General features: G+C 31.7%; 1 protein-coding gene across 2 annotated transcripts; it reads left to right on the top strand.

The window, feature by feature from the left end:
• The first annotated feature begins 6,953 nt into the window (after positions 1 to 6,953).
• On the top strand, positions 6,954 to 9,999 carry LOC137830977 (uncharacterized). Of its 2 annotated transcripts, none has more exons than XM_068638428.1 (3): positions 6,954 to 7,250; positions 7,990 to 8,933; positions 9,520 to 9,999. In XM_068638428.1, the coding sequence occupies exons 2-3, from the start codon at positions 7,992 to 7,994 to the stop codon at positions 9,523 to 9,525; spliced, it is 948 nt and encodes a 315-aa protein (XP_068494529.1). In that variant the 5' UTR covers positions 6,954 to 7,250; positions 7,990 to 7,991; the 3' UTR covers positions 9,526 to 9,999. The 2 variants fall into 2 exon arrangements, with proteins under 2 accessions (XP_068494529.1, XP_068494528.1); XM_068638427.1 differs by having other exon boundaries at positions 7,105 to 7,250; positions 7,983 to 8,933.
• Positions 10,000 to 13,012: the final 3,013 nt, after the last annotated feature.

Below are 13,012 nucleotides of genomic sequence, written 5' to 3'. Positions count from 1 at the left end.
ATAGGGGGAGATTGTTGAATCAAGTGTGTTCAAGCTTTGAAGAATCCAAATCCTTTGTTTTTTATGGAAGGCTGGAGGTGTTTGTTGTTGTTGAGGTGCTTTAGAATAGCATATGGGGTAGATTATATTTGTAATCCACTCTTTGTTGAATCTAAAGCTTAAGTGTTTTCAAATCTTTTAAGTTTAAAGTGTTTTTCAAACTAAGTGAAAACAACCAGTTGTTTTGTCGAAACAACCTATTGTTTTATACTTAGGTATTTTTGAAAAATTTTGAAAACTATTTTGGATGGTTGACTTGCTGTCAAACCCAAACAACCGATTGATTCGCTATTTCAACCGATTGTTTGTTTGAAATCCTAACAGAAACAGTTTTGTTTGTTAAAAGAGCTTTAATTGATTTCATAACTGAATACGCTCCTGCTTTAAATGTTTTGACCAAAATTTGAATACTATAAATAGTTTGTTAATGTTTTATAACAAACAACAAGAAAGAAAAACAAATTTGAGTTTTTCAAAGAGTTTTTGAAGCATTTGAGTTTGAACTTTGAGCTTTGGTTATTCAAGAGAGAAGTGGAATAGGATTACTCTGTATTGATTTCAGTTGATTCTGTAACAATGTAATTCATTTTGTGATTTGTGTACATTCTGGTGTTGTAAAGCCAAGAAGGGTTGTGTGCTCTTGAGGTTGTCAAGATCAACATTCTTGGTGGTGTATGTGCTGAGCCAAAGGAAGTGTGTCTCTTGAGGGGATCAAGGTCACTTCTTTGGTGGTGTGTGTATATAATCTAGATTTGATTACCTAGTGGATTCCACAATGGTTTCTGGGAAACTGGATGTAGCTCTTGGGTTAAGAGTGAACCAGTATAAACTGTTTGTGCAATTCTCTCTTCCTTAAACTCTTTAATTTCAGTTGTTGTTATTTTTACTGGTATAAACAACCGATTGTATCTGCGAAACAACCGATTGTTTTTCTGTTGTTTTTCTGTTTTGAGCTTTGTTCTTGGCAAACTGAATTCCTAAATCTGGTTTCTTGCAAAGAATTTCATTCTATCTTAAAAAGTTTGCGAAAACCTCCTTTAAACCATCCCCCCCCCTCCCCTCCCCTCCCCTCTAGTTTAAAGTCATACATTCTAACACTTGGATCATACAAACACATCATACAAGCAATCCGTACCCTTGAAAATAGATTTGGATGGTTGAATATAAAATTAGATCCAAACCAACTTGGAAATTAGTTTGGATCTATTGTTGTATCTATAAATTTTGTAAGCATTCTATAAATAACCATGATTAAATAGAGAACATGTTGATCATGCAAACAGTTTTTCAAGATTTCAGCAACATTAACCACTTTAGCAATAGGTGGACAAAAAAGCAAATAAAAAATATTCAGGGTAGAACTTTAGGATAATTAGGAGTTATACAGCTTGGTTAAACAAAGAGCAAACACTTAATCCTAACTCCAATATATATACTGATGTTCTAATGTATTTATTTTAAGAAACAATCTTTCTTTTAATTTTCAAAAATTAAAATTAATATGATTTTTTACAAAAATAATAAGACATGTTTAAGATGTATTAAATTTAATAAAAAATACAAATAGTAAAAAAAAATACAAAAAGGGGATATACATATTTTATAATTTCTTTTGATGTCAGTTTTTACTTAAACAATTTTATCCTTTTAATAAATAAAATAAATTTTAATTAATAAAATAAATAATTAAACATGCTCTTCGTCCTCTAAAATAAATATTATATATATTCCTTAATATCACCTTATAAAATTATACCTACTTTAAATTGTATTATTTTAATATAATTCTTAGAAAATTATATATATACGGTTAGAGTGACCCATTATTATGGATTCATTGAAAACTTTTCTTATTTTTATATTCATATTTTAACTATATAAATCATTATTTCATTGTAATAAAGTGTAAAGTGGTGAAAAAAAGTTGAAAACATTTAACGTTGTTATCAATGAAAAGTATTTAATAAGACTGCAGTGAAAGGAAGGAAAGAAGAGGTCAAGATGGAAAATAGGATTGGCAATAAGAGAAACACCACAAGATCTTGTAAAACATACAAACATAATCTGTTATATTTTCCAGGAAAAAAAACAAAACATTTCAATGGCACAGATATGAAATCATGCCCTCATAATTTTTCTTTAGTTCATGCATTCCCAGCCTCTAAAATCATGTAAGAATTTGCAATTGTCTCCACTTTCATGGAAATAATGTCTACACACCTGATTTACCTTATATTTTTCTTTGTTGAAGACAATAAATACAATAACTACATACTTGAATGTTGTTAAGCTTTACCAATATATCAAAATGATATTTCACCCAATTTCAAAATTATATTCAGCAAACATTTGACAGAAGGATGACCACTGTATGTTTTTTTTTATCAGCAAAAAATTAATAAATTAAAAAGAGAGACACTTCATGGATGTTCCAACCCGTATACATAAGACTAATCACCAAGGAACACATATAAAGCTCATACAAACCTGCTAAAACTAGATACTCTTCCTATAAATTTTAAGAACTAATCACACTTTCCAGCAGAGAGCCATTAAGCTAGAAGACCAAAAGCTGATGACTTCAGAGATTGATGGATAAAAGGCCAATTTCTCCCATTCCAAAAATATCATGAAGAAATTTAGAGTAAACCTTTTAGAGGAAAATAGCCATAAACAAGCTATTCCTTATGTTGAATAATGTTATTTTATCTCTCACTACATACATTGACTTCAAAACGTTCAGATTTTTTTTCTTAAATAATAATTTAAAATTTAACACTGGTTAAGAATTATTCGAACTTTCAAACTCCATAATATATTTCTGATTTTTGTTTTCTGGAATTTTATTTCCGAAACGTAAAAAATCTATTTCAAATTTTTTTTTCAAAATATATTTTTTTAATTTTAGATTTCCAATTTCAATTAGAGATTTCTAATTTCAGAATAAAAGATAATTTTTAAATTTCCAACAAGTAAATAAAAATGGGCCTGATCCGCATCCAAGCCCAGAGCAAACAACTAACCTCTAATTCTTATTTTTATTTCCAGACTTTCAGACTACAAAAGGCTTCAAAGCATTTGGATGAACACCTCGAGGAACACTAAGCAAGAATGGAGTTTTCACAATTCACTTAATCATCAATAATTATGAAAACAACTAACATTTCTTTCAATATTTTTAAAGGCTTAATCATTAACTTTAATATCTAGCCTTCGACGTAGGCTCCAAATAACTTATTTGAGTTAAAAAAAATGGTAAAGAACTCTCCAGACATATCAGTATGAAACTCAGACATTTCTCTTAAATGGCATGTCGGTGTCGGATACTCATATCGGACACCGACACTCGTATGATACTTGTAGGACATGTATTCGTGAAATGTCCAATTCAAAAAGTATTTGTTAGATTTCTGACAATTCTAGTACGGTTCTTGTTAGAATGGATGGCTTTAAACTAGAGGGGGGGTGAATTGTTTAAAGAGGGTTTTCGCAAACTTTTGAAGCAAGAATGAAATTATCTCAAGAAACAGTTGATAAGAAATTCAGTTTGCCAAAATAGCAATCAAAAACAACAGTACCAGAAAAACAATCGGTTGTTTCACAAAAACAATCGGTTGTTTATACCAGCAAACAATAAACAAAACTGTATTTAAAGAGTTAAGGATAGAGACATTGCACACAGATGTTTATACTGGTTCACTCCAAACCCAGAGCTACATCCAATCTTCTCAGAAACCCTGAGGAAATCCACTAAGCAATCACACCTTGATCACTTACACCACAACCAAGAAAGTGACCTTGAACACCTCAAGACACACACTCTTCTTGGCCAACACACCAACACTAAGATTCCTAATCTTGATCCCCTCAAGAACACACAGCCAATCTCAGCAAACACAGAAACGAAAACTTGTTTCACAGAGTACAAGGATTACACTTGTTACAGAAGATAATCTGAAATCAATACAAGCAGAATCCTATTCCACAAACTTTGATCAATCAAAAACTTTCAGCAATCTCAGCTCTTTGAAAAACTCAAAAACTCTTTTCAAAATCTGGTAAAAGATTGTTACTCAAATATGTTTTTCCTGAATTTATTCAAAGATGTAGTTTGTTATCAAATCTTAACAAACTCTTAAATTGCATTAAAAGATTGGTCAAAGCATTTAATAACTGGAGCGTAAGCAGTTAAATCATTTAAAGCTCAGTCAAAGATAAAATAGATTTTCTGTTATTGATATGATTCCAATAGCAAAGTATAGATGATTCTTTGACATTTTATGGAATCAACTTGAGTTGGAGAATGAATAGGCACTTTTAATATAATTGGATCAATGTTCTATGTTTCAAGAACTCACCAAAACTTGCACCAAACACCAAACTCACATGGAAGATCCATTTCTTGCCAATTGAACCAATTAAAAGAGGTAAGAATACAAAAGCACCGATTAAAAAGCTTAGAAACTGAAATGTGTTGAACCAAGTGGTGTTCAAGTTTTGAAGAATCCAAACCCTTTGAAGGATGTTGAAGCCTTGGTTGTGCTTGATGTTGTTGTGCTGGTTTAAGCCTTGTTCTGGGGTAGTTTATATGTTGTAATCCACCCTTTGATTAAATCTCAAGCAATTAGCACTCTCAATCTTTATGAAAGTAAAATGTTTTTCAAACTAAGTTGAAACAACCGATTGTTTTGTCGAAACAACCGATTGTTTATACTTAGGCATTTTGAGAAAAAGATTGAAAACTGTTTTTGAATGGTTGAACTGTTAAGTACCAAAACAACCGATTGATTCGAGGAAACAACCGATTTTTGGGACCATAACAGAAAAACTGTTTTCTGTTTGACTGAGCTTTAAATGTTTTAACTGATTATGCTCCAGTCATTAAATGCTTTGACCAATCTTTTAATGCAATTTAAGAGTTTGTTAAGATTTGATAACAAACTACATCTTTGAATAAATTCAGAAAAACAGATTTGAGAATAAAAAATCTTTTGACAAAGTTTTTCTAGAGAGTTTTTCAAAGTGCTGAGATTGCTAAGAGTTTGTGATTGATCAAGGTGTTGGAATAGGATTCTACTTGTATTGATTTCAGATATTCATTTGTAACAAGTGTAATCTTTGTACTCTGTTTAACAATTCGTTTCTGTGTTTGCTGAGATTGGCTGTGTGTTCTTGAGGTGTTCAAGATCAGCAATCTTAGTGTTGGCCAAGGAGAGTGTGTTTCTTGAGGTGTTCAAGGTCATTCTCTTGGTTGTGGTGTAAGTGATCAAGTGGTGATTGCTTAGTGGATTTCCTCAGGGTTCTAAGAAGACTGGATGTAGCTCTGGATTTGGAGTGAACCAGTATAAACAACCGTGTACAATTTCTCTATCCCTATCTCTTTAAATTCAGTTTTGTCATTTTAAAACTGGTATAAACAACCGATTGTTTCGCTAAAACAACCGATTGTTTTTCCAGATTTGTGCTTTTGCTTTTTCTTTTGAAAAACTGAATCCTTAATCAAGGTTTTCTTAAAGAATTTTCATTCTAAACTTAAAAGTTTACTAAAATATTTCTTAAACAATTCACCCCCACCCTCTCGTTTAAGGCCATATATTCTAACAAAATGCACCGAACAATTTAAGAGGAATTAAAGAAGAAACAATTGAATCCAGCAAAAGAGAATAAGAACCGAACACTATATGAAATTAAACTCAAAACACCGAAAAGAAGGAACCTAGACATGTTTTTGAATTCGTATGAATATGGAAATGAAATGAAAAGATGGAGAAGAGAGGAACTTATAAGAATGAAGAGCTTGGTTGAGGATTGCACCCACTTATATACAATGAATTGTATATAAGCCTAACTCAACCCCATAAAACCGACTCATAAGGTTGAGGATTGCACCCACTTATATACAATGAATTGTCCTCATCTCTAGTCGATGTGGAATCTCCATCAACTAGAGATGAGGACAATTCATTGTATATAAGTGGGTGCAATCCTCAACCTTATGAGCCGATTTTATGGGGTTGAGTTAGATTTAAATCCACTTCGTAAGAGTATGCTCTCACTTTACTTAATTGTCAAAATATGATAACTCAACTGGTAGACTCTCAGTCACGTTAGGTAATATTCTTAACATGTGATGTTGCCTATTTATAATATATTTTTATTTTAAAAATGGTAATACAATAATGCTAATAATTAGTTGTAAAGTAATAACGTTAGTTACATATTCGATGAAATAAAGTTGATGCGTTTTTTTTTAAATATTATCTTTTAGATTGCTGACTCTAAAATATAACTAAACCTTCTTAAAAACTTAATAAATTAATATATTTTTTATTTTTATTTTTTAATATAAAAATATTAATATATATTATTATAATGTGTTGTCAAATTAATGTTTTACTTTTTAAGGATGCTAAAATATTTATTTTCTCTTTCGAGAGGTAAAACAAAGTGAAGTTTTCCAATTTAAGATTTGTGAAACATAGCTTCTTTAGTAACTAAATTTTTTTCTTTCTACCAAATCCTTAAATTTTAGGTTTTGAATTAGTTAACAAATAATTTATATTCGTGTATAATAATAAAATCAAATCATTGCTTCAAAATGACTAAATGTGAAAAAGATAAATCAAGAAAAATATTATTAAAATAAAGGTGTAAACATATAATCAAGCGTAATCTGAATAATATATATTTATCTTACTTTTTTATTTCAATTCCTCAACATTATAATTTATTTGTATATAACATTAGAATCGTGTAAATTATGTTGTCAAAAAAATAATAATCGTGTAAATTATTCAATGACTCCATAACACCGTACATTAAAATGGTTTTTGTTTAAAAAATACACTAAAAATTTAAAAGGATTAAAATACAAATCCATACCAATATATAGAGAAACTAAAAATTGCAAATTTGGGTTCTATTTTCTCTTACAACGACGTCGTTTTCAGAAAACTTAATCATTGATTGAGTGACGGCATCACTGTGTAGTCCATACACGTAATACGATTCCTGCGGTATCGGGTAATAACAAAACAGGCAACAAATTCCATCAACGGCTGTTATTGATCATATATCGTGGTAAAATCGCGACCCTTGATGGACTAATGGCTCTCAAAATTCTTGTTCTCATTTTTTATTTACTCCCACAAGCACCTTTGTCTCCCTTTCTCCGTTTTGCTAAGATTCATTTCAAACATCACTTATCTAAGGTACTTCCCTGTTCCCTCTTTGTTCCATTCAATTCACTGTTAATTTTCTGTGTTAGGATCTCCCTTTTACCGAATTCTACCGTGGTTGTTTTGGAAGCATTTTGAACTTTGTGTTTTGGATTTTTGTTGGTTGGTGTGTTAGAATGTGATCATTGATAAAGTTTTGGTATTCTGGTTCTGGGTACTCTTCATCTTGATCAGTGGGAAATATATTTGGAAATAGGGAACAAGACAAGCAAAATTGTTAAATTCAGTGTAATTCTGATATGGTTTTGGTGCATAAATAATAACAAAATTAAGCAATATTGGAAACTGGTGATCAAGAAACAAAAAATACCTTTTTTAATTTCTATTCGTATTGTCAGAAATTAAAAAAAATATTAATTAATTTTTTTACTTTGTTTCATGTTTTCAAACATTATCATGAAAAAGTATTTTGATGTTTCTAGCATTTTTTGTATAGTGTAAATAGGAAACAGAACTGCACAAGTGTGAGAATTAAACATGCCCTAAATGTTTGTTACTGTGAAAAAAGAAAGCGTTGTTGTCAGATGTGTGTGACTTTGTATAGTGATTTGTGAATAATATGTATGTAAATTATTGATGTGATGTGATCCTGATTGTTGCAGCTTTTCTTTTGTAAATTATTGATCTACAAAGTTAACTTGTAACTGATTTTGCCTTTGATTTTTGTTGTTGGATCTTACCCAACTAATTTATTTGATCGTTGAGTATTTAGATATGTCTACATCTGAGAAGCCAGAAGTGGTGGAAAGGGGTGCTAAGGATGGTGAAAAGACAAAGGAAGAGGATGGGAAGGGTGGATTTCTTGATACAGTGAAGGATTTCATTTCAGACATTGGTGACAAGATTGAGGAAGCAATTGGGTTCGGGAAGCCAACTGCAGATGTTACAGGGATACACATTCCATCAATCAATCTTCAGAAGGTAGACCTTGTTGTTGATATTCTCATAAAGAACCCAAATCCGGTGCCAATTCCCCTAATTGACATAAACTACTTGATTGAGAGTGATGGGAGGAAACTAGTTTCAGGATTGATACCGGATTCAGGTACAATTCATGCACATGGGGAGGAGACTGTCAAGATTCCTCTTACTTTGATTTATGATGACATAAAGAAAACGTATGCTGATATTAAACCAGGAAGCATCATTCCTTACAAGGTAAAGGTTGATCTCATTGTTGATGTTCCTGTGTTTGGAAGGCTCACTCTACCTTTGGAGAAAACTGGAGAAATCCCCATTCCATACAAGCCTGATGTTGATCTTGATAAAATTCAGTTTGAGAGGTTTTCTTTTGAAGAGACAGTTGCTATTCTTCATTTGAAGTTGGACAACAAGAATGACTTTGACTTGGGCCTCAATACACTTGATTATGAGGTCTGGCTTGGTGATGTTAGCATTGGAGGAGCAGAACTTTCCAAATCTGCAAAGATTGTCAAAACTGGGATTACTGACATTGATGTTCCAATTACCTTCAGGCCTAAGGATTTTGGCTCTGCACTTTGGGACATGATCAGAGGACGGGGGACAGGCTACTCTATTAAAGGACATATTAATGTTGACACTCCCTTTGGAGCAATGAAATTACCCATCTCCAAAGAAGGAGGTACTACCCGGCTGAAGAAGAAGAAGGAAGATGGCGGAGATGATGATGATGAGGTTTGTTAACTTCTCTCTAATTTATTCTTGTTTTGAATGTTCTGCAGAAAATTGCCCTTATTTTGGCAAATGAAGGGTGACAAATGAGTGTTTTATTGTCGGGATGTCAATTTTCTTGCCTTTTTGCCTCAGAACATACCGTTTACCCTGTTGGCAATAAATATCTTGTTCTATCTTAGACTTCATCATCTCAGAAGTACTTTTACAGCACCACCTGATATCCTGAGCTTGTAGAGATTTGACTATTACCACATTCATTACTTAACGATCCTGTTTCGAATAAAGATCTATAATACTTGTCTGGTAGTTTCAGTATAGAGTATAACTGAAAGAATTCTGACTGGTTGGAGAGCTGAAATAGATTTAGTGAAGATTTTGTTCTCAGAAAACCATCTATTGAAAAGAAAAAAAAGTTAAAAGAAGTTATAGGGTTTTTTCAAATCACTCTTGAAACAGATTCCTTTAACTGTGCAGAGTAGCGAGAGGTAAATTTTTATAAACTGGCTAAAAGGTCAATAATCGGTTGTTTATTCTGCAGTAATTTTCTTGTGCTGTAAATCTACGCCTTTATTTTTTTCTTTTGCAGGATTGAAGAAGATATTGCTGCAAGTTATTAGTATAGTATCTGTATTTTATTTACTGGGTCCATTATAAAGTTAAGCAAAAGGCATATGAACTTAAGGGCCTAGTGGTGGTGATTTATGTACGAGAGTTCAAGTTGAGGTTTGAAATGATGATTATGTCTGGTTATTTAAGTGAATATCAGTTTGGCGTTTGCTCCTGCTCTTGAAGCCATGTTCCTATTAGAGTACGTAATTGGTGGTAGAAATTCGAAACTGTGCGGTGATACGTTCTCAAAGGATAATTATGTGTCAATTTTTTTAGTACTAAGTAAACTGTGGTTATGTACTTGTTCTAATGGCCAGAGGGAAGATGGTGTTATAGTGTTCTGCTATTGATGTCATCTATAAGAAATAGTATGTAATTGTAATACCCAAGTAACCCAACAATTTATATTATGTAGATGTTATTCAAACAATAATATTACGTAAAGTTTTTAAATTAATTAATTTGGGATTTTTTTACAAAACTATTGCAATTTGATATGTTAATTACCGAAATGGAAAAAAATTTAAAAAATTATTGAGATGGATAAATTTTGTCTAAGTTGGCAGGTTCTTATTGTAAAGAAGTTGTGTCATGTTAGTACAATTTTGACCTCTGAAGGTGAACTCGTATTAAGGTGACACGACTTTATTGTGTTTGAACTAAAGTTGTGTCAAAATGACACGACTTCACTATAATAAGATTTTAATTAAAGTTGTATCACCTTACTACGACTTTACTGTAATCAGATTTTACTTAATATTGAAGTCGTGTCAAAGTGACACAACTTAAATTAATTTTGATTATAGTGAAGTTGTGTCATCTTAACATGACTTTAGTTCAAATCTTACTTTGAAACGACTTCACTTTTAAGAGGCTAAAATCATGTAGCTTGACACAAGTTACCATTTTGATAAAATTTTAAAATTATACTCATTTTGACCATTAAAATTATATATGTAACTATTATTTCTAAAAAGAGAAGTTATTTAATTATTTTGAAATAAAAATAATTGTTTAACTATTTATTTTATTATTTATAAATGAAAATAATAACAAAATCAATAACAGAATAATATAAATCACAGGTTAAGTCTGTTACATTCAACACTCCCCTCAAGATGGTGCATATAAATCACACGTACCAAGCTTGTTATAAATATAATTAATTTTAGGTCTCCTTAAAGATTTAGTGAAAATATATGCTAATTGATCATTTGAATTAACAAATTCAGTCTTGATGTCTCCCGACACAATCTTTTCTCGAATGAAATGACAATCAATCTCAATATGGTTGACCCTTTCATGAAAGATGGGATTTGAGCTATGAAGAACAACCTAATTATCACACATGAGTGTCATTTGATTGACTTCTCCAAATTGCAATTATTTGAGTAACTATTTAAGCCAAATAAGTTCACAAGTAGTTCAAGTCATAACTCTATATTTTGCTTCAGCACTAAATCTTGCCACAAAATTTTGTTTTTTGCTTTTCCTAGAAATTAAATTATCACCAATAAAAACACAATATGCAGAAGTAGATCTTTTATCAGATGGAGACCATGGCCAATAAACATTTGAATAACATACGACTCTAATATGATTATTGTGACCATATAACAAGCCTTTTCCAGGAGAACCTTTAATGTATTTCAATATACGAATGAATGCATTCCAATGATCAACACATGGTGAATTAAGGAATTTAGTCACCACACTAAAAAAAATGAAATATTTAGACGAGTGACCATAAGATAGTTCAATTTTCCAGCTAATCTTTTATACTTCTTAAGATCTGAGAAAGGCTCCCCCTGACTAGGTAGGAGTTTGACATTAGGATCCATAGGTATCTCTATAGATTTTGAATTTGTTAATTCAATTTCCTCCAAAATATCCAATGCATACTTCCTCTGAGAAATAACAATACCATTGTTTGATTATGCTACCTCAATCCCCAAGAAATATTTATGTTGTCAAGATCTTTGGTTTGAAAGTGTTGACTAAGATGTTATTTTACCTGTAAGATGTCACGGTGATCAGTTCTTGTAAGAACAATGTCATCAACATATACTACAAGATATATACACCCAACACTCTAGTGACGGTAAAAATCCGAATGATCTGCTTCACTACGAGTCATACCAAAATGTTGAACAACTTTGCTAAATTTTCCAAACCAAGTCTTGGGAGACTACTAGAGACCATATAAGGATTTGTGGAGACTACATACTCATCTAGAAGACTCCCCATGAGTAACAAAGCCGAGAGGTTGCTCCATATAATTTCTTCCTTTAAATCTCCATTAAGAAAGGCATTTTTGACATTCAGTTGATAAAGAGGTCATTATTGAAGAGAAATTATGGCTATGAATAAGCAAATTGAAACCATCTTTGTTACTGGAGAAAAAGTATCACCATAGTCTAAACCAAAAACTTGGGTATAACCCTTAGCCACAAGAAGAGCTTTGAGACGATCAATAGTACCATTAGGACTAAATATAATAGCAAAGACCCACCTACAACCAACAACAGATTTTCTATAAGGTAAAGCAACAAGGTTCAAAGTTTCATTATTCTGTAGCACACTCATTTCATTAAGCATGACATGACGCCAACTAGGATGAGCTAAGGCATCACCTACAAAATTTGGAATGGACACAAAAGAAATAGATGAAAGGCAGGTATAAAAAGGTTGAGATAGTCGATGGTAGCTTAAAGCATTATAATGTGGAGAGGGATTACAGGTAGAACGTATACCTTTACGGATGACAATGGGAATATTAGGTTCAACTATTAGAGCCGAAAAGGACGAAGGATTTGGCACTAGAAGAGAATCATCGTGTGGATTATGGGAAAATTGACGACGATTGTAAACTTGAAGAGGTGGTGGAGGAGAATCTTTAGGCACACTAGACATAACAGGAGGATCAAAGACAATTAGAATATGTATTTGTTCAGATGGAGAGAATAAATACTTAAAATAAAAAGAAGACTTAGTGAAGGTGATATTTGCAGAAATGAAATAACAGTTAAAAGAGAGTGAAAAACATTTATATCCTTTTTTAGCACATTTGTGTGACCTATATATAGCAGTTAACTTATCTAGACCGAAACAAAAATTATGAACATAGCATGTAGACCCAGTAACTTAAGGTGGTAAGGGAAAAAGAGGTTCACGAGAAAATAAAATAGAATGAAGAATTTTATTCTCTAAGACTGAAGATGCATACGATTAATTAAATGCCTGACGGTGAACAATAGGTTCACCCAAAAAAATTGAATCTTAATCCTAGACTATGAATACCATATTAAGAATGAAGAATATAAATATAAAATTGATATTTTTGCGTAAAATATACACAAAAACTTGATGACTTTTTACGGCAAGTGCACCGCGTTTGTCAGAAGTAATAATTGTCCCTAAGGACGGATATCGATCCCACAAAGAACAGTGAATCATCAAGTATAATATTC

This window comes from Phaseolus vulgaris, chromosome 6 (assembly GCF_000499845.2).
Source record: "Phaseolus vulgaris cultivar G19833 chromosome 6, P. vulgaris v2.0, whole genome shotgun sequence".
In the NCBI taxonomy this organism is placed as follows: domain Eukaryota; kingdom Viridiplantae; phylum Streptophyta; class Magnoliopsida; order Fabales; family Fabaceae; genus Phaseolus; species Phaseolus vulgaris.
This window is presented reverse-complemented; position numbering and strand designations above follow the sequence as displayed.

Bases quoted from the DNA above. Each gene is read 5' to 3' on its own strand.
- LOC137830977 (XM_068638427.1), top strand. From the start codon at position 7,146: ATGGCTCTCAAAATTCTTGTTCTCATTTTTTATTTACTCCCACAAGCA. The intron at 7,251-7,982 runs GTACTTCCCTGT...TTGATCGTTGAG, and splicing joins TCAAACATCACTTATCTAAG to TATTTAGATATGTCTACATC.